This window comes from Salvelinus sp. IW2-2015, unplaced genomic scaffold (genome assembly GCF_002910315.2).
Source record: "Salvelinus sp. IW2-2015 unplaced genomic scaffold, ASM291031v2 Un_scaffold2192, whole genome shotgun sequence".
NCBI classification, from domain to species: Eukaryota; Metazoa; Chordata; class Actinopteri; order Salmoniformes; family Salmonidae; genus Salvelinus; species Salvelinus sp. IW2-2015.
Genome location: NW_019943522.1, coordinates 163,605 through 188,783, shown reverse-complemented (window position 1 = coordinate 188,783; position 25,179 = coordinate 163,605). Strand labels below are relative to the sequence as shown.

Genomic DNA, 25,179 nt, shown 5'->3' with positions numbered 1-25,179 from the left:
CAAGCGGTACCGGAGTGCCAAGTCTAGTACCAAAAGGCTCCTCAACAGCTTCTACCCCCAAGCCATTAGACTGCTGAACAATTCATAAAAATCGCCACTGGACAATTTACATTGACCCCCCCCAACCCTCTGTACACTGCTGCTACTCGCTGTTTGTTTGTTACCTATGCATAGTCACTTCGCCCCCACCTACATGTACAGATTACCTCAACTAGCCTGTACCCCTGCACGCTGACTCGGTACCGGTGCCCCCTGTATAAAGCCTCGTTATTCTTATTCTGTTACTTTTTATTATAACTTTTTATTTTAGTCTACTTGGTAAATATTTTCTTCTTCTTGAACTGCACTGTTGGTTAAGGMCTTGTAAGTAAGKWWTTCTACGGTAAAGTCTACACTTGTTGTATGTGTGTATGTATGTATGTTGCATGTGGCAAATAAAGTTTGATTTGATTAACATGTAAAAGTGAGACCCTGGCTACTATCCCAGGTTAAAAAAAGTGCTACATTGCCCTCTAGTGGTAGACAATGGAACTGCCAACAGTTTCCCTGGTCAGTGAGTGAAAAAAAAACATTGCATTTAAAATTTGCCTCCCATGAAGAATTTACAAGAGACACTTGCTTAGTACAAAAATAGTTTACTAAAAACAAAACAGCTAATGATACAAATTCTGAAGCAAAATATTTTCGGGTTCTGAAGCGCGCCCCCCCCCCCCCAATCAATACAAAGATCATCGTGTTTTCAGATCCAACCGTAAAACTGACAACAAATAAAGTTTGTTTTACTAACTGGCCTAGTAACAGACTTACTTGAGAATTAACAAAACATTCACTCAAAATATACCAAACAAGATATTGGCCTTCATCAGCACATACAATATATACCAAGCAGTATTCTTCTCTGTGGTTTTCTGTCAGAATACACCAGCTCAAAATAGGACAAAGTTATTCACATAAACTGACTGCAAAATTAGACTTCCGTTGGTTTAAACTGTGATATTCTCARAGAGTCGGTTTCCCCAGACACAGATTAAATCTAGTCCTGGACTAAGAAGTCATTCTAACAGAGATCCATCCATTTATTCACYGACTAGGTCTATTCTGTGTCTGGTCTAACCGGACCATAATGTTTCTTTGTGTTAGTCTTAATGTCTTTGGAACGGTAGAGAAATTGATCAGAGACAGGCTGTACATTACAAAGTTTGTGTCTGACTCAAATGTGCCCAGTCTCCCAAGTGGTTCTCTTGAGGCCAGAGATAATCTGGGRTGTGTTCAGTTACACACACTGTAGAGAAACTAAACTCTGTGTTTTTATTGGACGAGATCAGGTCGTTCATTCCTGTTCTAAAAGGTTTTCTCCTTACAGGACCCTGGATGCTGATCCRCGTCTCTTCAGCTCCACCCCCCTTGGCCCCTGTCATCACCGTTCAAATCTATCCTGTCGGTTCATGAAACGGTCCCTCCCCTCAGGCCCACCTCTGGACCAACCGTTTCCCCCTCTTCCTCCTCTCGGAAACCCTCTCGCCTGCTCCCCAAACCTCCCCCAATCCCTGTCATGTCCCCCAAACCCTGGCCTCTCGCCCCTGAAGTGTCTCCCACCCTCCCAGTTGCCACCGTCTTCCCCGGGGGGTCCAGGCTGGAAGGGATGTCTGGGGGGTCCGTGAGGAAAGTCCTCCATGGACTGGTGGCCCATGGGCATCCTGAACCCACCTGGAGGGCCCCCCCTGGGGGGGAACATGTGGTTGGGACCCCTGGAGCCCATCATCATTGGGGGCATGTTGGGGGGAGGGAGGTGAGGGGGGAAGCGGGGCTGGAGGTGAGGGGGTGGTAGACCCGGACGAGGCTGCATGGGCAGCATGGCCGGCCTGGGACCCAGTAACACTGCTGGGCCTGGAGGACTCATCACGGCCCCTGGTCCACCTGGAGCTCCCAGCTGGCTGTCTGGAGTGTCTGAGGGGCCACCACTCCCTCCAGCCTTGTCTTTAGATCCAGATTCATCTTTGGTGCTTCCTGGCCCACCCACTACTGGATGAGGGAAACCTGCAGACAAAGCAGACACACACAGCATTATGGGTTAGAAAATGTAAAATCAAGAGGACAAAACCTATTTCATACAACAAACTTGAAACATGTTGAATGTTGTGACTTATTTGGTTTGGACCTCTTGTCAATTTCATAACAAATATATTATAACTCTACAAAACGACAATCGGAGGGGGAAGGAGAACATTTGTTTGTGATTCTCTAGTTGTTCATTTGGTTCAGTTCCACAATGTTGCGCCACGTGTTACCTGGAGGCTGTGTGGGGTTGAAGCCAGCGGGCAGGAAGAGAGGGGGTCCACCGGGGGTGAGGGAGGGGGGAGGGCCAGGGAATCCAGGGGGACCACRCATAGACCCTACTGGCTGGACTGGAGGCACCTGGAGACACAGAAACACAAGAATATCACTGTTAAGACGAGATCAACTTTCTCTGTTTTAACTGTTCTGAGGGCAAAAGGAGGAGACTTTCAATATTAGGAAGGTGTTCTTAATGTTTTGTTCACTCAGTGCTGTCCGGGGGTATCATCGGATGGGGCCACAGTGTCTCCTGACCCCTCCTGTCTCAGCCMCCAGTATTTATGCTGCAGTAGTTTATGTGTCGGGGGGCTAGGGTCAGTTTGTTATATCTGGAGTACTTCTCCTGTCTTATCCGGTGTCCTGTGTGAATTTAAGTATGCTCTCTCTAATTCTCTCTTTCTTTCTCTCGGAGGACCTGAGCCCTAGGACCATGCCTCAGGACTACCTGGCATGATGACTCCTTGCTGTCCCCAGTCCACCTGGCCGTGCTGCTGCTCCAGTTTCAACTGTTCTGCCTGCTGCTATGGAACCCTGACCTGTTCACCGAACGTGCTACCTGTCCCAGACCTGCTGTTTTCAACTCTCTAGAGACCGCAGGAGTGGTAGAGATACTCTTAATGATCGGCTATGAAAAGCCAACTGACATTTACTCCTGAGGTGCTGACTTGCTCCACCCTCAACAACTAGTGTGATTATTCTTATTTGACCATGTTGGTCATTTATGAACATTTGAACATCTTGGCCATGTTCTGTTATAATCTCCACCGGCACAGCCAGAAGAGGACTGGCCAGCCCTCATAGCCTGGTTCCTCTCTAGGTTTCTTTCTAGGTTTTGGCCTTTCTAGGGAGTTTTTCCTAGCCACCGTGCTTCTACACCTGCATTGCTTGCTGTTTGGGGTTTTAGGCTGGGTTTCTGTACAGCACTTTGAGATATCAGATGATGTAAGAAGGGCTATATAAATAAATTTGATTTGATGTTACACAGTACACCTCAACATGTTGCACTACGCACATAATTAAGCAATAAGGCTTGAATACCTGCACCATCATTGTCAATAACACACGGCCAAGGAATGCTCTTAAAATGACGCAATAACACGCGGCCAAGGAATGACCTAATTCATACTCTTATATAAGGGGCTTCCACGATATTGTGATTTGTACCGCATACAAGTACATGTACACAACACTAATTCCATTCCACTACCTTTTCAAGCTTTTTTWAAAATTATTATATGAAAGCTAGCTTTGCTGTTATACTTAAAAGAACATCATGCTTGATTGGTGCAGCTGGTAGCCTAGTTGGTAGAGCCAGTAACCGAAAGGTTACTGAGCTGACAAGGTAAAAATCTGTGGTTCTGCCCCCTGAACAAAGCAAGTTAACCCACTGTTCCCCGGTAGGCCGTCATTGTAAATAAGAATGTGTTAACTGACCTAGTTAAACAAAGGTTGCATTGAGCTGTTTTGTAATGTGGTGCCTGCATTTCCTCAAACTTTTATTTTAGCATTATAAACTGGGTGGTTCAAGCCCTGAATGCTGATTGGCTGACAGTCGTGATATATCAGACCGTATACCACGGGTATGACAAAACATTTATTTTTACTGCTCTAATTACGTTGGTAACCAGTTTATAATAGCAATAAGGCACCTCTGGGGTTTGTGGTATATTGGCGTTGTGCCTAAGAACAGCCCTTAGCCGTTGTATATTGGCAATATACCAAACCCCCCTCGTGCCTTATTGCTTAAATGTACACTGAGTGTATAAAACATTAGGAGCACCTTCCTAATATTGGGCTGCAGCTCAAGTACATTGCTCTCAGAACAGCCTCAGTTGGTCGGGACATGGACTCTACAAGGTGTTGAAAGTGTTCCACAGGGATGCTGGCCCAGGTTGACTCCAATGTTTCCTACAGTTGTGTCAAGTTGGCTGGATGTCCTTTGGGTGGTGGTCCATTCTTGTTACACCCAGGAAACTGTTGAGCGTGAAAAACCCAGCAGCGTTGCAGTTCTTGACACACTCAAACAGGTGCGCCTGGCACCTACTACCATACCCCGTTCAAAGGAACTTAAATATTTTGACTTGCCCATTCACCGTCTGAATGGCACACATACACAATCCATGTCTCAATTGACTCAAGGCTTAAAAATCCTTCTTTAACCTGTCTCCTCCCCTTCATCTACACTGACTGAAGTGGATTTAACACGTGACATCAATAAGGGATCATAGCTTTCACCTGGTCAGTCTGTCATGGAAAGAGCAGGTGTTCCTAATATTTTGTACACTGAGTGTGTATTTCATAGCATGTTTTTTTGTCTGTAGGTGCCCAACATAACAGGTGTGTTTGCCTCAGACTCTATAGAACTCTATATAAATGAGTGACTGTCTCCATTCCTGATTGACATTGACATAAACTCAGAATATGACGTTGCCACGTTGAAAGTCACTGAGCTCTTCAGTAAGGCCATTATACTGCCTATGTTTTTCCTATGGAGATTGCATGGCTGTGTGCTCGATTTTATACACCTGTTGGCAACGGGTGTGGCTGAAATAGCCAAATACACTCATTTGAAGGGGTGTCCACATACTTTTGTATATATAGTGTATATATACAGTACCAGTCAAAAGTTTGGACACACCTACTCATTCAAGGGTTTTTCTTTATTTTTACTATTTTCTACATTGTAGAATAATAGTGAAGACATAAAAACTATGAAATAACACATATGGAATCATATAGTAACCAAAAGAATGTTAAAAAAATCTAAATATATTTTATATTTGAGATTCTTCAAAGTAGCCACCCTTTGCCTTGATGACAGCTTTGCACACTCTTAGGATTCTCTCAACCAGCTTCACCTGGAATGCTTTTCCAACAGTCTTGGAGTTCCCACATATGCTGAGCACTTGTAGGCTAACTAGCAGTGTTTGTGCTGAAACTGACATCTGGCTGCACATGTAGCTATCCACATAGCTAGCCAGTTTGACTGTATCATACCGGAGTAGCTTGATGAGCAATGCCATTGCCTGTATTATAAGTTAGCAGCGTGGCAGTTTCCCAATGTTTGGTGTTGACGATGAACTTTACTTAGCTAGCTAGCTATGCTTATTAGAAGAATGTAGCTAGCTAGGATATATTGTCAACATTGATTTGTGGTGGACGATCTATAAAGCTATGGTGCAGGCTCGTTGGCTTGTAACTACTACTGACTAGTTGGCTAGCTAACTGGCTATAATAGCAGCCTAGGACATTTGCTAGCTTATTTGTTTGTGCTCTGATTTAGTTTACACAGATGACATCAGCCATATGAAAAACCTTCCATAGCAAAAATATACCTAGCTAGCTAGCTTCCTTTGCTTGTAGCTTGCTTCTCATCCGACTGGTGTTAGCTATCTAGCTACAACTGCTAGCCTGCTACTAGCTAGTTGCGGATTTTCCGCAGCAAACAAGTGCTGGTTCTGTTTTTAAAACTCTAAGGTTCAGCTGAAAAGATGTTAGCATTGTCAGAAATGCTACAAAAAGGTAGCACATCGTTGGTCCTTAAATAGAAAGAAATGAGGACGTGACACCAATAAATTGATACACCTTATAAAAACTGTTGCACCTACAAACTTAGTCAGAAAGACATTTTTTTAAGTCCAATGGTCACTTTTTAAACTATAGTCTAGTTTTAATCTGACGTCTAGAATTTGAGCTAGGTAAACTCAGAAAATACTCTGAAAACTCAATTGCTAGCGACCCTGTTAAAAAAATCTTTCTGGGTAACTGCTGGACGGCTCATGGTGAGAAGCAGGGAGTGTGATGTGTACCTCCCCAAGTTGATTTGCGAATTTTCATCGACATTGGTGTCATATTGGCTTACATATGATGATAGGGAGATTTGAATTGAACATTGAGCTTCAACCAACACATACTATAATATCATCAATGATACTATTTAGGCCCATGTAGCATTTGCAAAGTCTTCAACAGCTATTGTTTCAATTCAACCCAGGGTTCAACTAGAAATAGACAATACATAAGCCTAGGGTTTCAAACTCTAGTTGATTTCAAATTGAATCTACCACATAATAATTCAGATTTTAGATTTACGTCTGCATCTAAACCAAAAAATGTAGTTAAAGAATAAGACTAATTCAAATCAAAAACATAATTTAAAGTGCATTTAAAAGTTTGATTTGATTTTGTCACATTCTACAACTTAGATTTTTGGTTGAGATGGAGACGTGAATCCAACATAGAAATTATACATTTATAGACACACTGGATATTTTATTGTGTTTGGTTGTCAACGCAACCAAATATCAACATTTGAAYATGTATCTTCTGCTTGGAAAGTTCCATCTGTGGCACTTACTTAGTCTGGATTTTATTACAGTTCGTCTACAAATTAATAATTGATATGTTGGATTCACATCTRCATTTCAACCAAAAAAATCTAAGTTAAAGAATAGGAATAAATCCAATCATACTTTAAAGCTGCAGTATGTAACTTTTTGGGTGACCCGGTCAAATTCAGTTCTAGATCTGTCAATCTCATTGAAAGCCAGTCTAAGAAGCAGTAGATATGTTCTATGTTCTATATATCTACAGTATGTCCTCTATTTCTATGTTTCCCGATCTTACGTTTCGTTTTTGCATCTTTTACTTTCGGTTTTTGTACACCAGCTTCAAAAACAGCTGAAAATACAATCTTTTTTGGTTATGGAAAATATATTTCACAGCGGTTTAGATGGTACAATAAATCTCTACACTAGACTTGCTTGTTTTTGTCACATAAACTGAAATTAGGCAAACTTTTCTAATTTTAGCAAACAGGAAATGGCGATTTCTGCATTGTTCACCTTTTAAAAGCACTTTAAAATAAAGATGTGATTTAGTCCAATTCTTTAACTTTGATTTTTGGTTGAGATGGAGATGTGAATTCAACATAATAAATTATTAATTCATAAAGTTAGTGGCACCGAAGACACTTCTCCTTTAAAATGTTAATATTCGGGTTGCTTTGTCAACCAAACAACCAAATATAGTAGATCACTTTAGGCTAAGGTTCTAACAAACTAATTTAACAGTATTTATTCCACCTTAAAATCAGTAACACATCCATGGCGACTGAGGTTATTGTAACTATAAATGTCTTATGTAATAATAGAAAACGTGCATGTTTCAAGATAGAGTGCAAAGGTCGCAGGTCGGTGGAGATCTTCACAACTGCTGTAATAATCTGTGTAGAATATTGAACAGCGTTGATCACATCGCACCATGTACTTTAATGTAATCTCATTCTCAACTGCAATCCAGGTTATTGGGTTGTGCTATTAGATGAAGCACAGTGATAACACATTGACTTGAGGTATAAATACTAAATATCTGACATTGTGTTCGCATTTGAACTTTGTTGTGCTTTTTAAAATGGTTGTGCAGTGATAACACATTTACATGACAATTATACAAATCTGACATTGTTTTTCCAGTTGGAATTTGGTTGTGCTTTTACACTGAACAAAAATATAAAACGCTACGTGCAACAATTTCAAAGATTGTACTGAGTTACAGTTCATATGAGGAAATCACTCTATTGAAATAGATTCATTAGGTCCTAATCTATGGATTTCACATGACTGGGAATACAGATATGCATCTGTTGGTCACAGATACCTTAAAAAGTAAGGGGCGTGGATCAGAAAACCAGTCAGTATCTGGTGTGACCACCATTTACCTCATGCAGCGCGACACATCTCCTTCACATAGAGTTGATCAGGCTGTTGATTGTGGCCTGTGGAATGTTGTCCCACTCTTCTTCAGTGGCTGTGTGAAGTTGCCGGATATCGAGGGGAACTGGAACACGCTGTAGTACACATCGATCCATGGATGACATGTCTGGTGAGTATTTTGCCCATAGAAGAACTGGTACATTTTCAGCTTCCAGGAAATGTGTAAAGATCCTTGCGACATGAGGCTGTGCATTATCATGCTGAAACATGAGGTGATGGTGGTGGATGAATGGCACGACAATGGTCTTCAGGATCTCATCACAGTATCTCTGTGCATTCAAATTGATAATCGATAAAATGCATTTGTATTCATTGTCCATAGCTTATGTCTGCCCATACCATAACCCCACCATGGGGCACTCTGTTCACAACATTGACATCAACAAACCGCTCGCCCACACAACGCCATACACTCTGTCTGCCATGTGCCCGGTACAGTTGAAACTGGGATTCATCCATGAAGAGCACACTTCTCCAGCGTGCCAGTGAAAGGTTAAAGGTGAGTATTTGCCCACTGCAGTCAGGTCAAGACCCTGGTGAGGACGATGAGCACGCAGAGGAGTTTCCCCGAGACGGTTTCTGAGAGTTGGTGCAGAAATTATTTTGGTTGTGCAAACACACAGTTTCAACAGCTGTCCGGTTGGCTGGTCTCAGACAATCCCGCAGGTGAAGAAGCCGGATGTGGAAGTCCTGGGCAGGTGTGGTTACACGTGGTCTGCGGTTGTGAGGCCGGTTGGACGTACTGCCAAATTCTCTAAAACGACATTGGAGGCAACTTATGGTAGAGAAATTAACATTAAATTATCTAGCAACAGCTCTTGTGGACATTCCTGCAGTATGCATGCCAAATGCATGCTCCCTCAAAACCTGTGGCATTGTGTTGCGTGACAAAACGACACGCTTTAGAGTTGCCTTTTGTCCCCAGCACAAGGTGCACCTGTGTAATGATCATGCTGTTTAATCAGCTTCTTGATATGCCACACCTGTCAGGTGGATGGATTATCTTGGTAAAGGAGAAATGCTCACTAACAGGGATGTAAACAAATTTGTGCACAGAATTTGAGAGAAATAAAGCATTTTTGTGCATATGGAAAATTATTAGTAAACTTTTATTTCAGTACATGAAAAATGGGACCAACACATTACAAGTTGTGTTTATATTATTGTTCAGTATAAATAGTTGAAAGCACAGTAATCTCTGTTAACCCAGAAGTCATTTGGTCAGCTGCTTGATTAACTTCAGTCTACACGCAGGCAGTGGTGTACTTACCATTAGGCAGAAGAGGCAATTGCATCACGACTCACATCATCAAGGGGTCTCGTGAGCAGGGAATACAAAATTTAAAAAATACAACAGTGCACTGTTTGGGATGCTGGAATTATTTTGGATGAACGTAGGGAGGTAACCTACTTTTTGAAGTGATTTGTTTGACAATCTGATGAAAATGTCATGACTGGTTGTGTTCATGGCACATTAAAAGGTAATAGATTTTTTTTTTTTTTTTACAGTTAAGTAAATGTCTTTACTATAAAACCCATTGGATAAAAAATGTGGCCGCAGAAGCTGCCCAAGCAAGATTCAAAAAGCATAGTAATAACACATTGGGATTTCAACAAACTTCTGGCTGTCTTTTTTGAATGGGCAAATAAAGGGTCGAATCTCATTGATCAACGTCTCAACCAAATATTACCCACATTTTCACATTGAAATGACGTGGTGTGCCCAGTGGGATGATACGGTGGGGACTGAACTGGCATCTGGAGGGCTGTTGGTGTCATATCCTTGACAGACTCTCCTACCGCTGTGCCCTTTGGCAAGGCTCTTAAGCCCCAAAATAGCTCTTGGGACACGGTACTGTGGCTGACAAATATGTGTGTTTGTGTGTTGTCACAAATGGACAAAAATAGTTGTATTGTATACAGCCCACATGTTACGAATGACATCACATATTAATACCAGGGAGTCAGGGGAGGCTGGTGAGAGGAGCTGTAGGAGGACAAGCTCATTGTAATGGCTAGGATGAAATAAACGGAACAGTATCAAACAGATCAAACATACAGAAACCACGTTTGACTACGTTCTATTACTTCCAGCCGTTACAACGAGCCCGTCCTCCTCCCACCAGCCTCCACTGCCGTGAACAGGGAAGTAAACCCAGGTGTTCCTGACGTCAGAACTCAAATCCTCAGTGCTTTAGGTGCCAGTTATAGACGGGCCGTAGATAATATCCTGACCATACGTCACTCTTCACAGGTGAGTGTGATGTTTATACTCCTCACCTGATTCACATTGACACAACACACTCCGGTATCATTTCAATTTACATCGATTGTGAGTTTAAAGAATCAGTGGAAAACATTATTATTTTATTGCCATGCTATCGCTACTGACAAAAACACACTCATCTTATAGTTGGAGTAGTGAGCATGTCTAGTATTTAAGGACGGGATTCAGAGAGTCAAATGAGCTACAGTTACCCAGTGTGTCAGTGCACTGCAATAAGCAATGGTGTGCATTGAGAAATATTKTGTATAGACACRGATGGAAYACGATCTTGGCCATGTTCTGTTATAATCTCCACCCGGCACAGCCAGAAGAGGACTGGCCACCCCTCATAGCCTGGTTCCTCTCWAGGTTTCTTCCCAGGTTCTGGCCTTTCTAGGGAGTTATTCCTAGCCACCGTGCTTCTACATTGCATTGCTTGCTGTTTGGGGGTGTTAGGCTGGGTTTCTGTACAGCACTTTGAGATATCAGCTGATATCTAAGAAGGGCTTTATAAATAKATTTGATTTGATTAAGACTGCTGTGACATGCAGATAAATACAAGGTATTTGTGACCGTCTGGCAAGCGCCAAGGCATGACCAAACGACATGACCAGAGAAAATAGGTCTTCACCGTTTCAGTTGTAAATTCTCCCATCAAGAGGCTTTGCTGACTAGGTTGTGCTGCAGTTCCCATAACGATGATGAGAGACCCTTAGCTCGTGTCCTTTTGTGATCACTGTAGTGCAGGGGGTGTTTAATGAACTCATCTCCTTGAGTTCTATCCAGCCCTGCCGGTTACACGTTTCTCCCTGGCACCTACTTGATCAATGAATGTTACTGATTGGTTGGAATGTCCACACCTGAGGGATTCTCACACTGCCAAGCTGAACCGAGCCAAGTTGTACTCAGCTGGCCTGAGTATCGGGCGCCAGCAGTTTGGTTCCAGCATGTACGACAGTGTGAAAAGGGTACTGGTTTCCCAGGTAGCAATCAGTCCTTGGTTAAAAGGCAAGGATAAACATGAGCAGGTGTGGAGCCCTGCTGGAAGGATGGAAACAGTTCAGACCATAAGTTCTGACAGATGTACTCAGGTGTGGACTAAGCATTGATCATGGATTTTTTTCTCTCTCTCTTCAAAACATCAAATTGAGAGTTTGTATGACAATAGCAATCTTACTTGATAAGGTGTTTTTATAATATTATATATGCCAAATTGCCAATTAGCAGATGCTTTTATCCAAAGCGCCTTACATTAATGCCACGTATAAGTTTTCATATCGGTGGCTCCCAGCGGGAATCGAACCAACAACCCTGATGATGCAATCAACATGTTCTACCGACTGTGGGAGCCACACAGGACCACTTATAAGTAGTAGAAGCAGTTGTTACCTGTAGTACGCCATATATGGTCAACATGTTAAAGTTGTACGTCTGTTATGTTGTAGGATACAGTTCAAAAGCAAGGTAGCTATGGGTACGGTTACCGCTGGCGTCAGTAATTATGTTTCATAGTAGGCTATGTGAGTTTAAAAGAAGAAATGTCTGTGCCAAAAGTGATTGGTCTAACACACACACACACACACACACCTGAATCAACTAATCAAGGGCTTATTGAAGCACCTGGGGCCATGCTGGACGGGAACAGAAATATGCAGTCCTTTGGGTCCACGGGAACAGGTTGAGAAACACTATTGTACAGGGGTCCGATTCAGAGGTTTTGTGATACCTTCAGATATTGTTAACATCCCTCAAAATCAACTCGTCTTTGAAGAAAAGGATACCTTGTTTTGATCACAAATTCAAACAAAATGTGTATTTCTATCAATTTAAGAATGYTTAATAAACAAATGAAATTCATACATTAAAATAAAAAAGCATAATTATCCCTTTTACTTACGGGAACTTGTTTGGAGTTCTCTTCAGTTTTCTATAGATTGTCTATATGTCTAATGTAACCGTTGCCACGTACTGACCATATTATTGAAGGGAAACTGTAAAAAATAATATATTAGTGGCTTGTACCACACTACCAGTAACCTACATTTACTTTCATTGCTTCCACATAACATGTTTGTCCTTGGATTTAAATTGGGGCAAATAATTTCATCAACAACAGATACGAACAGCTTAAGAGGGACTGCACATGAGCTGCAAGTTCATTGACAGTATTAAGTAGTTCAAAGCCAAACAAATAAAGCTTTAAAAAAGGGGGCAATCTACAAAACAAACAATAACACCGTCACATTTTAAGGGTAAARGGCTTAGGGARGGGGCTGGAGAAATGGAACCACTCTCAAATTCATAGAAGGGACTATGGATGAAAGGACTGACCATCCACGATATCAAAATGATAGGTTTTAACCATGTTTCAAAGCTATAGTGTRTGTAAACAATCTAATTGCAAACGAACAATGGAGTAAAAACACATTTACTGTGTATTTTGTGTTCTGATGGGGTATGACAGTTGAACTAAGCTCATCAAGGCATTTCTAAGTTAATATTTGTCAAGAATCAAATGGGTATATATATCATTAGTATAGATAAAAATAGATGTAGCAATCACAGATTGCCACTTTAATTTCCCCTCCTTTAATAAAGACAACTGATTAGCAGGGCTGGGTAGAGTACTGCAACTCTGTACTCAAGTGAAAGTAKCACTACTTCAAAATAACTGACTTCACTACATTAGAAGAGTAGACCGACAAAACCAAGATTTAAAAAAAAGTATTTGCTAGAAACGAAGTAGACGAGAATAAATTGCTTACTTTTTCTCTGACGTCACACCACCTCACTAGACGTGGCATGTGTAATTTACAWCCCCGTTTCTACCAATATAAACCCTGCATTGCTGATGCTATGTGTTGCCCAGTGAGACGCTTTGAAGCCACCAGGAGCAGCAGTCCATAGAGATAGATAGAGGACTGATCTTTGTTTCTGTGCCATGACGGCATAGGTCGCGCCATTGAGGCAATCTCCATTTTGAAGTAGTCAATTTTCTTCTTCGCGATTGGGTGATCCCTTCTGATGACCCAGTTGGACATGATTMGTTGGAAGGATCAGCCAATGAAATCTCACCCAGTGTACTATATTAAAATGACGGAAGCCCTCAATGGCACTGCACATGATAAAACAGCCTTTTGGTCACTAGCGCTCTCTATCGTTCTCTATGGAGCAGTRCTCTATGCTAGGAATGAATMGAATTCTACAGTATTTCAAATTAACATTTATTAAAAAGGTCAAAATTACATGTTTTTAAATTACTTTTGCTGTAATTAGAATAAACGTGTCAATGTAMACATTAAATTATTTCTATAGCTTKCAAAATCTTTTTTTTATTTTKTTTTTTACAATGGAGTACCAAGATGGCTGCATGGTGACTTCAATACAGCGCCACCTGTCAGTCAWCCAGGGTTTATACACATCATTGGTTGCTACAAAAGGAGAATTTGTATTTATAATGGATCCCCATTAGCTGTTGCCAGCTCCTCTTCCTGGGGACCGGCAGAATTAAGGCAGTTCATTAAAAAAATTAAACATTATAATACATTTACAGATTTCACAATACACGGTGTGCCTTCAGGCCCCTACTCCACCACTAAAGCCTGGTTCCTCTCTAGGTTTCTTCCTAGGTTTTGGCCTTTCTAGAGAGTTCTTCCTAGCCACGTTGCTTCTACACCTGCATTTCTTGCTGTTTGGGGTTTTAGGCTGGGTTTCTGTACAGCACTTTGAGATATCAGCTGATGTAAGAAGGGCTTAATAAATACATTTGATTTAAAGGAAAAAGGGGAGACCTAGTCAGTTGTACAACAATGCATTCAACTGAAAATGTGTCTTCCGCATTTAACCCAACCACTCTGAATCAGAGGTGCGGGGGGCTTCCTTAATCGACGTCCACGTTAACGACTCCGACGTTAACTGCCCTGCTCACCACATATCTAAAGTACAAAATCCATGTGTACGTGTGTGTATAGTGCGTATGTTATCGTGTGTGTGTGTGTATGCATGTGTCTATGTTTGTGTGTCTTCACAGTCCCCGTTGTTCCATAAGGTGTATTTTTATCTGTTTTTTTAAATATAATTTTACTGCTTGCACCAGTTACTTGATGTGGAATAGAGTTCCATGTAGTCATGGCTCTATGTAGTAGTGTTCACCTCCCATAGTCTGTTCTCGACGGGGACTGTGAAGAGATGGCATGTCTTTTGGGGTGTGTATGGGTATCTGAGCTGTGCGCCAGTAGTTCAAAACAGACAGCTCGGTTCATTCAACATTTCAATACCTCTCATAAATACAAGTAGTGATGAAGTCAATCTCTCCTCCACTTTGAGCCAGGAGAGATTGACATGCATATTATTAATATTAGCGATTCATGTACATCCAAGGGCCAGCCGTGCTGCCCTGTTCTGAGCCAATTGCAATTTTCCTAAGTCCCTTTTTGTAGCACTTGACCACACGACTGAACAGTAGTCCATGTGCGACAAYACTAGGGCCTGTAGGACCTGCCTTGTTGATAGTGCTGTTAAGAAGGTAGAGCAGCACTTTATTATGGACATACAACAGTAGCTCAGATTGGGAGAAGTATCTCTGTTTTGACCATGACGGTTTACAATCCAGGATTACTCCCAAGCATTTTAGTCACCTCACTCAACTTGCTCAACTTCCACATTATTTATTACAAGATTTGGTGGAGATTTAGGGTTTAGTGAAGTACAATGCTTTTAGTTTAAATATTTAGGACTAACTTATTCCTTGCCACCCACTCTGAAACTAAGTGCAACTCTTTGTTTAGTGTTGCAGTCATTTCAGTCACTGTAGTAGCTGACGTGTACAATAGTGTTGAGTCATCCGGATACATAGACACACTTTACTCAAAGCCAGTGGCAGGTCATTAATAAAGATTTTAAAAAAGTTAAAATGGACCTAGACAGCTGCCCTGGGGAATTCCTGATTCTACCTGGACTATGTTAGAGAGGCTTCCGTCAAAGAACACCCTCTGTGGTCTGTTTTTCCAGCAGCAGACTATGATAGAAAATGTCAAAAAGGCGTACTGAAGAAAAAACAGCCACCACAATCTCTTTATCATCAATTTCTCTCAGCCAATCATCAGTCATATGTGTAAGAGCTGTGCTTGTTGAATGTCCTTCCCTAGAAGCATGCTGAAAGTTTGTCAATTTGTTTACTGTAAAAGAGCATTGTATCTGGTCAAACACCATTTTTCCCAAAAGTTTACGAAGGGTTGGGAACAAGCTGATTGGTTGGCTATTAGAGCCAGTAAAGTTTATTTATTTATTATTATTAGGTAACGGAATGACTTTTGCTTCCTTCCAGGCCTGAGGGCACTCGCTCTCTAGTAGGCTTAAACTGAAAATATGGCAAATAGGAGTTGCAATATCGTCCGCTATTATCCTCAGTAATTTGCCATCCAAGATATCAGACCCCGGTGGCTTGTCATTGTTGATAGAACATTTTTTCACCTCTTCAACACTCACTTTACAGAATTCAAAATTACAATGCTTGTCTTTCATAATTTGGTCAGATATACGTGGACGTGTAGGGTCAGCGTTTGTTGCTGGCACGTCATGCCTAAGTTTGCTAATATTGCCAATTAAAAAATAATTTAAGTAGTTGGCAATATCAGTTGGTTATGTAATGAATGAGCGATCAGATTCAATGAATGATGGAGCCGAGTTTGCCCTTTTGCCCAACATTTAATTTAAGGTGCTCCAAAGCTTTTTACTATCATTCTTTATGTCATTTATCTTTGTTTCATAGTGTAGTTAATTATTTTTATTCAGTTTAGTCACATTTCTCAATGTGCAAAATGTTTGCCAATCAATTGTGCAGCCAGACTTATTTGCCATTCCTTTTGCCTCATCCCTCTCAACCATACAGTTTAAATTCCTCATCCATCCACAGGGATTTAACAGTTTTTAACAGTCATTTTCTTAATAGGTGCGTGCTTATTAGTAACTGGAATTAGCAATTTCATAAATGTGTCAAGTGCCGTGTCTGTTCGGTCCTCATTACACACCACAGACCAATAGATTTTCTTTACATCAACAACATAGGAATCACTACAAATCTTCTTGTATGACCTCTTATACACTATATTAGGACCAGCCTTAGGAACTGGTTTTCCTAGATATGGCTACATCTGATGTATCTGGATACTGTTTTCAAGAACATTTCTGCAACATTAGTAAATATGTGAAAAATACATGTTGATTTCATTCCTGTGCTGTTTGTAACTACCCTGGTAGGTTGACTGATAACCTGAACCAGGTTGCAGSCACTGGTTACAGGTTGAAGCTTTCTCTTGAGTGAGCAGCCTGATGAAAGCCAGTCAATATTTAAATCACCCAGATAATATAACTCTGTAGATATCACATACATTTATCAAGCATTTCACACATTATCCAGATACTGACTGTTAGTACTTGGTCTATAGCAGCTTCCCACCAGAATGGGGTTTAGGTGAGGCAGATGAACCTGTAGCCATATTACTTCAACAATATTTAACATGAAATCCTCTCTAATCTTTACAGGAACGTGGTTCTGAATATAAACAGCAACACCTCCACCATTGGCATTTCTATATTTTCTGTAAATGTTATAACCTTGTATTGCTACCACTGTATCAAAGGTATTAGGTAGTTGTTGGGAATTGTTAGATATTACTGCATTGTTGGAACTAGAAGCACAAGCATTTCGCTACACTCGCATTAACATCTACTAACCATGTGTATGTGACTAAAACAATTTGATTTGACTATCTAAGTGAGTGTCAGAGGTACTAGCAAATTATTGATTTCATGAACGTTGTTTGTTAAGCTACATATGTTAACGTGGGCTATTTTTTAGCACTTTTCTGGGATGCTTGCTTGTTTTCATTGCTTTACTGGGAAGCTTAGCAGAYGTAGACATGCTCATGTTATTTATGTTAGTGCAGGGTGAGCTGCTCACAGTGGTCTTCCTCCCCGGGCACACTTGCTCAGTGCTAACAGTATCAATTTGGTTCATAGACACATGATTACTGCATACAATTGCTGTAGGATCAGCAGAGGCATTCAGGACAGTTAGAGGGACATAAATTAGGTTACTTACATTGTGTCTTCCAGCACCCCCTGGTGTAATGTATATTTGCTGAAGCATTATGACAACTCAGTGACACAATGGTAGGGATTAACTGAGCAGGGCTCGGGTCATTGATAAGTCATTGTCTCAGCGCAGCCTTATAATGCTGTGAAAGGATCCAGGATCCCACAGGATTTGGGTGGATCCCATCCTCCTTATAAAACGTGTTTTGTCGACAAAAAGGTAACGAAATTGTCAACAAAAGTTAAACRCACTGCATTGCAATAATCACGTAGCCAGTTGTGAAGAGAAAGAATCCTGCTAAAGTGTTCAATMCKACGATTCAGAGATGGCAGAGGGCCAGACATGATGGGTCTTTTATTAGTGTCTAGCAGAGAGTCAATCAGCTCTTTAAAATCCAGTTTTCAACTGTTCAGAGCTGCCCTTCACAATGTCATTAAAACCCACATGGACTACGATAGAATCGATTTCCATGTCCTGGCATAGTATGTTCGAGAACAGCTTAGTAATATCATTTACTCAACCTACAGGGTGGGACATTGTTTTTGTTGCCCCCTGAAATCTGATCCAAGATCAGATTTACATCTTTAGATAAGCTGATCCTAGATCTGTGACAGTAAGCGACAAAAAACCAAAAAAACACCCCCCCCCCCCCCTCCCGTCCCGTATCTTAGTAGACAAGCTTTCCTATAGCTACACCATACTAGTGGAGGAGTAAGATCCCAAATAAAAATGTAACTAATAAATGGGCAGAAAAATGCTGAATTGTAAAAACTCATGAATAGTTTAGCATAAATATAACACGCTCAGACTCGAATAACAATCATATCCTTACTGCTTATTTGTCTGAGTAAAAATAATGAAAACTGAACCCCGAACCCGAGACTCATTCTGTACACCAAATCCAAAAAGGATCTCACCCAGTCAATGAAAGTAGCAGCAATGTTTATGTGCTCAATATAGTATTTATATGCATTTGCATACCGTACACTTCTGATAACATGAAAACTGAATTAATTCCTACATAACCACACAGCCACAGTGCCACCGCAGGGAGGTAGTGGGTCTTATCCTTACCCAGGTCTCAGATTCCACCGGCAGAGGATCCTGTGGTGGAGCTCCACCGTGGGGCCGCTCCACCGTGGGGCCCACAGGCTGTCTGCCTCCTTCGTTCCTGCTAGAGCCACAACTCTAATGCCAGTTCCCCCCCCCACCCTACAGTGGCCAACAGTCGTATTGTTTATACTTTCTGCCGATTAAACGTAACCGAACTGAGAACATGACATTTGAGATCACTGTCGGGTAGATAAACATCCTGTATATTTCCTTACTGTTGAATAAATGTGTTTAGGAATCTTCCTCTTCAACTACGCAAAGTATGTAACCGTATCAATAGTGTTTGATAAGGCCTGAAAAACCCCAGGGCTAGTGTGAGACCGTGAGCAATGCTCATTTCATACATTATGATCAGCTGGGAGTCCTGGACATAGAGAAAAACATTGTTTCAGCTCACCTCGTGTCTTTGGCCCACAGGGAGCTCCTCACGAGAGCCCTAACACAAATAAAACACTGGAATATTGTAAATTGAGCAATGAAGATATCTGATATCGCAGGAACAGCATAATGACAACTAACAACTGTWCTGCTCGGACGCCATTTTCAGGTCATTTGTGGCAACTTGAATTGTGATAGATTAGAGTAACTGTGGCTCGTTCAGTTGTTTCTGGGACTTGACCCAGACCCCCCCCCAATATGTCACAAGAACAATCCAGTAAATTCCAACGGGGGAGGGAGCATCACCTTTACCTGTCAGCCACTGGAGAAGTTCCTCAGTATTAGTCCCAGCGAGGAACGGACCTGCGATATCCATATTCCACATCCAGAAACACTCACCTTAGTGAGGCCTCGTGACACTGACGATCCTGACACAGTGTCAATTGGAGCCACAGAACAGGACTACAAAAAAATATATATTGTAGCCACTGCTGGTGTCTTTGTTGAACGCTGTTAGGGTGGCTAAAAGTATCACCTTCCAGGGTTCACCTCATTTCACCTACCTGGGTGATAACCTCAAGTTGACTGACATAAAAGGCCGGCAGATAAGACCAGTCGAGGAGCGTGGGAGTCCGTGTCAGGGTGGAGTGGGTTTCAGGGTTAGACTGTATGGCCCCGATACTGAACTAGGTGCTATGAAGTATCTTGAAAACGTATAATAAACGTAGTGAGAAACATTACGTGTCATACACAACTGTTCTATGTTGAAGTTACTAATTATTGTAATAGATGTTTTAGGAAGGTTTGACAACGCATATTATTTACCTACATATATATATTCTGTTGATAAATTATTGCAGGAAATCGCTACCTTTTCCAGAAATTTTGTAAAAACGGAAAAAGCTGACATTTAGATGGGATTATCTTCTCTTCCTTCTAGTGAGCATGTTTTCATTAATCCCTTCAACAAAAAATAATAAAATCCCAAGCCTGCGTCTGAAGACAACCATGAACTTGTGTTGTGTTTGATTGCTGCACARGCCACAACGTTCAGGTTCATGTATGTTTGTGTGCAAGAACTAGGAACACAGTTACAAGCACAATTGTCCATAGTAGTACAACCCTGATCTGCCTTGTACCAAGAAACAGCCTCTGGTACAACCTATTTATATACACACACGATGCAACTYACAGGTCAAACTTGATGTGAAGCAATCCATCTGCTAATATCTTTTGAATAATAAATCATGTGATTATTTTTGTGTTGTGAGCATTACAGTGCAATCAGAAAGACCCTTTCCCCTTTCCCACATTTTGTTACATTACAGCCATATTCTAAAAAGGATTAAATAATTATTTTTTTAAGTGATCAATCTACACATAATACTCCATAATGACAAAGGAATACATTTTTTATAAAACACTGAAAATGTCACATTTACATACGTTTGGAACCACCAAATCTTTCTAGAACTGGCCGCTCTGCCAAACTGAACAATTGGTGGAGAAGGGCCTTGYTCAGGGAGGTGACCAAGAACCCGATGGTCACTCTGACAYAGCTCCAGAGTTCCTCTGTGGAGATGGGAGAACCTTCCAGAAGTACAACCATCTCTGCAGCATTCCACCTATCAGGCCTTTATGGTAGAGTGGCCAGACGGAAGCCACTCCTCAGTAAAAAGGCACATGACAGCCCGCTTGGAGTTTGCCAAAGGGCACCTAAAGGTCTCTCAGACCATGAGAAACAAGATTCTCTGGTCTGATGAAAACAAGATTGAACTCTTTGGCCTGAATGTCAAGCGTCACATATGGAGGAAACCTGGCACCATCCCTACGGTGTAGCATGGTGGTGGCAGGATCATGCTGTGTGGATGTTTTTCTGCGGCAGGGACTGGGAGACTAGTCACGGTCAAGCCAAAGATGAATGGAGCAAAGTATAGAGAGATCCTTGATGAAAACCTGTTCCAGAGCGCTCAGAACCTCCGACCGTGGCGAAGGTTCACCTTCCAACAGGACAACGACCCTAAGTACACAGCCAAGACAACGCAGGAGTATGTATCAATGTCCTTGAGTGGGCCCAGCCAGAGCCTGGACTTGAACATCTCTGGAGATACCTGATAATAGCTGTGCAGCAACGCTCCCCATCCATCCTGACAGAGCTTGAGAGGCTCTGCAGAGAAGAATGGGAYAAACTCCCCAAATACAGGTGTGCCAAGCTTGTAGCGTCATACCCAAGAAGACTCCAGGCTGTAATCGCTGCCAAAAGGTGCCTCGACAAAGTACTGAGAAAAGGGTCTGAATACTTATCTACATGTAATTTCAGTTACTTTATTTTTTATACACTTGCAAAAATGTCTAAAAAKCTGTTTTTGCTTTGGCATTTTGGGGTATTGTGTGTAGATTGATGAGGGGAAAAAATAACATGTAATCCATTGTAGAATAAGGCTGTAACGCCACAAAATGTGGAACAAGTCWAGGGGTCTGAATACTTTCCAAAATGCGCTGTATTAAAGGAATGTGGAACAGGTGATTCCTTCCAATGGGATCATCTCAAAAGTGAAACATATTTTTAAGTTCTGGGTTAAGTGAGAGTAAAATGTTACGCTTGTTCAATTATCTTCATGATAGCATAGATCATTCTGCCTCCGTCATGCTAGGAAGTATATACAAACTGAGTGGACTTCATACCCATCTGCACCAGCCTGCCCATGACAGAACGGTGTGATTGTCACAGTCATGAGGTGAGGGCACGCAGTCCTCAGTCTCACAATTACATTCCGTTCAAACTAATGTCAATCGAATTAGAATGTCAATATATTTGGCTTGAAAACACAAAAAAAAAAGGCAATAAGGACTTTGAACAGCAGCTGATTATTGATATGGTGAAAAATCAATCATTTAGGGAGCCGAACACCAGGTGGTACACTCAAAAATGGAAGGAAAATCCATATTACAAACTCTAAATCAGCTTCATAAAAAGGTTTTATTTTTATGCAAAACTGTTTATCGTCTGTATCAGTGACCAACCCTACTAGAAGGGTCAACGTTAAAACGAAATTTGGAACCATTGAGAAAAGTCCCTAACTGGAAAAATCTGTTAAAATCACAGTGCAACAGTCATCACAAAACATGATTGTCTGTGTTCCAGCCCAACTAGACGTTAGGCTATAAAAGGCCTGGGGGGGGGGAAGTGTGTCATTCAAATAAAACCAGGAGAGGAAGAGGTGAACTTTAGGCTACTTTGGTGAATTTGCGAGGCGTGCAAGAGTGCAAAAGATACAGATTACCAAGACATATGTTCACAGTTCTTTCTGCCGACCCCTCATCATCTCTTCCTCACGCTGGCTATCGCCGGCTCTCTTTCCTCACGCTGGCTCGCCGGCCTCTCTTCCTCAGCTGGCTCGCCTGCTCTCTTCTCACCTGGCTCGCGCTGCTCTACTTCCTCAACGGCTGGCTGCGCCTGCTCTCTTCTCTTACGCTGGCTCGCCTGCTCTCCTTTCCTCACGGCTAGGGCTCGCCTGCTTCTCTCTCACGCTGGCTGCCTGCTCTCTTCTCCGCTGCTTCGCCATGCTCCTTCGCTGCACGCTGGCTCGCCTGCTCTTGTCTCTTTGCTAACGATGCCTCCAGTGTGTGTTCAGTCTTTGGTCTGTTGCGTTTTGAATCATCTGGCCTATTCATTAAATGATAGGCCCTGCTTTACTGAAAGTTGCAAGTCAAAGAAATTGCGGAGACAGCATTCCTTTGCGACATACAGCTTTTGATTTGCCCGATCGAATAGGTCCTAGTGCACGGTTCTGACTGTCTGGTGGCTGACCTGTTAGCTATACTGATAGATAGACCTAATGCACGGTTCTGACTGTCTGGTGGCTGACCTGTCTATACTGATAGATAGGCCCAGTGCCGCGTTCTGACTGCCTGGTGGCTGACCTGTGCTATACTGATAGATATATCCCTAGTGCACGGTTCTTGACTGTCTGGTGGCTGACCGTGTCTATACTGATGTAACGAAGGACCTAGTGCACGTTCTGACTGTCTGGTGGCTGACCTGTCTGATACTGATAGATAAGACCTAATGCAACGGTTCTGACTGTCTGGTGGCTGACCTGTCTTTATACTGATAGATAGGCCCAGTCCCGGTTCTGACTGCTGGTGGCTGACGCTGGTCCTATACTGATTAGATAGACCTAATGTGCATCGGTTCTGAGACTGTCTGGTGGCTGACCTGTCTTATACTGATAGATATGACCTAGTGCACGGTTCTGACTGTCTGGTGGCTGACGCTGTTATATCTGATAGCATAGACCTAATGCACGGTTCTGACTGTCTGGTGGCTGACCTGTGTATCTGATAGATAGGCCCAGTGCCTCGGTTCTGACTGCCTGGTGGCTGACCTGTCTATACTGAAGATAAGACCTAATGCACGCTTCTGACTGTCTGGTGGCTGACCTGTCTATACTGATAGATAGACCTAGATGCACGGTTCTGACTGTCTGGTGGCGGACCTGTCTATACTGATAGATAGACCTATATGCACGGTTTCTGACTGGTCTGGTGGCTGACCTGTCTATACTGATAGATAGACTAATGCACGGTTCTGACTGTCTGGTGGCGCTGACCTGTCTATACTGATAGATAGACCTAATGCACGGTTCTGACTGTCTGGTGGCTGACCTGTCTATACTGATAGATAGATCCTAAATGCACGGTTCTGAGACTGTCTGGTGGCTGACATGCCTATACTGATAGAATAGGTCCTATGTGCACGGTTCTGCTGCTGGTGGCTGACCAGTCTATACTGTGCCACTTTCCTCTGAGCGTTCAGTCCCTGCGTAGCTCGCTAATGAAGATGTGAGTTTGTGTTCTGCGAAGTACAGCAACTAGTCTCTCCTCTCCAAAAACACTGAACCTTAAAAACGTTTCTTAGCAGAATCAAATCTTGACGCTCAGAATCGAGATTCGACGCCGGGAGTCGACATGCAAGGTGTCGAGAAATCAATTAATTTTGGGGGATGACGCTCCACCACTACGTCATCGTCGTTAACAGTTGGTAAAAATGGCAGAGGAAGGCAAGCGACAGCAGGGAAGTCCTGTATGGCAACACTATGAGAAGTTAAATGAGAAGGAAATCCAAACTTTTGCAAGGTGGAATGGAGGAACATTAATGGCAGTACAGGTGTAATAGTTAAACCATCTGAAAAGGGACGTACTGTGAGACCCAAACCACAAGGTGGAATCGGAGGAAACATTAATGGCAGTAATACAGGTGTATATAGTTTAACCCATCTGGAAAAGGTAGGGACGTAACTGGTGAGCCCAAACCACCAAGGTGGAATGGAGGAACATTAATGGCAGTACAGGTGTAATAGTTAAACCATCTGAAAGGGGACGTACTGTTGAAGACCAAACCACAAGGTGGAATGGAGGAACATTAATGGGCAGTAACAGGTGTAATAGTTAGAACCATCTGAAAGGGACGTACTGTGAGACACGCTCGGGTCTGCACCCACCACACCGTTTGGCGCCTCTTTCGGCCCCCGCCCTGTTCTTTGGGTATTTTGTGGGTGATTGTTTCTGTGTCCGTGTTTGTGCCCGGACCTGTTTCGGTTTTGTTCAGTTTCTTGTTTTGTCTTTGTGTTCCTTTGTTCATGTTTTCCCCTCTTAACCCCCTGGGCCTACCGCTGCCGTCATTGGTCCGCTCGTTGCTACGTCTTGCGGACGCGCGGCCCAAGGTGTGTCTGGGGTGCTTTCGGCCTCTATTGTATTTCTGCCTGTGGTACTGTCTCGAACATAGTGACCCTCCTTAGCTGATGTGTTTGTGGGTGGTTGTCGCATTTTTTACAATGATCCATCCCTTTAGCGTGTGTCTAGGTAGCTATTAAAAAAATAATTATCTGGACACTTTGTTTTTTAATAAACTGCTACTAATGAATATGCATATAAAGCATTTCACTGCAACTGTTTCTTCTTCTGTGTCCTGTTGCTGTGACATTGTATTTGTTAGCCAGAGACGGTAATGTGAATAAAAAAAAACCGAACAAATGACATGCAACAAGTCAGATTAGGATATAGGCAAAGGACTGCTAAAGTATATTTTTACCTGAGTTTTCCTTATTGCAGGCTAGTATTTTACCATTTTAGTCTTGAAGCCTTGGTTGTTTATACACTATCTACTCTGTTTAGCATGGCCTATGAGAAGCCGTAAAGAGATGGTTGGGGGCTTA

At 42.2% G+C, this 25,179-nt stretch overlaps 1 protein-coding gene across 1 annotated transcript in view; it reads right to left on the bottom strand.

The window, feature by feature from the left end:
- Positions 1-619: 619 nt before the first annotated feature.
- Positions 620-25,179, bottom strand: part of LOC112073235 (SR-related and CTD-associated factor 4) — a 62,835-nt gene continuing 38,275 nt past the window's right edge. Inside the window, exons 13-14 of the mRNA XM_024140564.2 lie at positions 2,289-2,415; positions 620-2,037 (exon numbers count right to left, since the gene is read on the bottom strand). Coding sequence (XP_023996332.1) covers positions 1,418-2,037; positions 2,289-2,415 — 747 coding nt within the window. The 3' untranslated portion in view covers positions 620-1,417. The remainder of the gene's footprint in view (positions 2,038-2,288; positions 2,416-25,179) is intronic.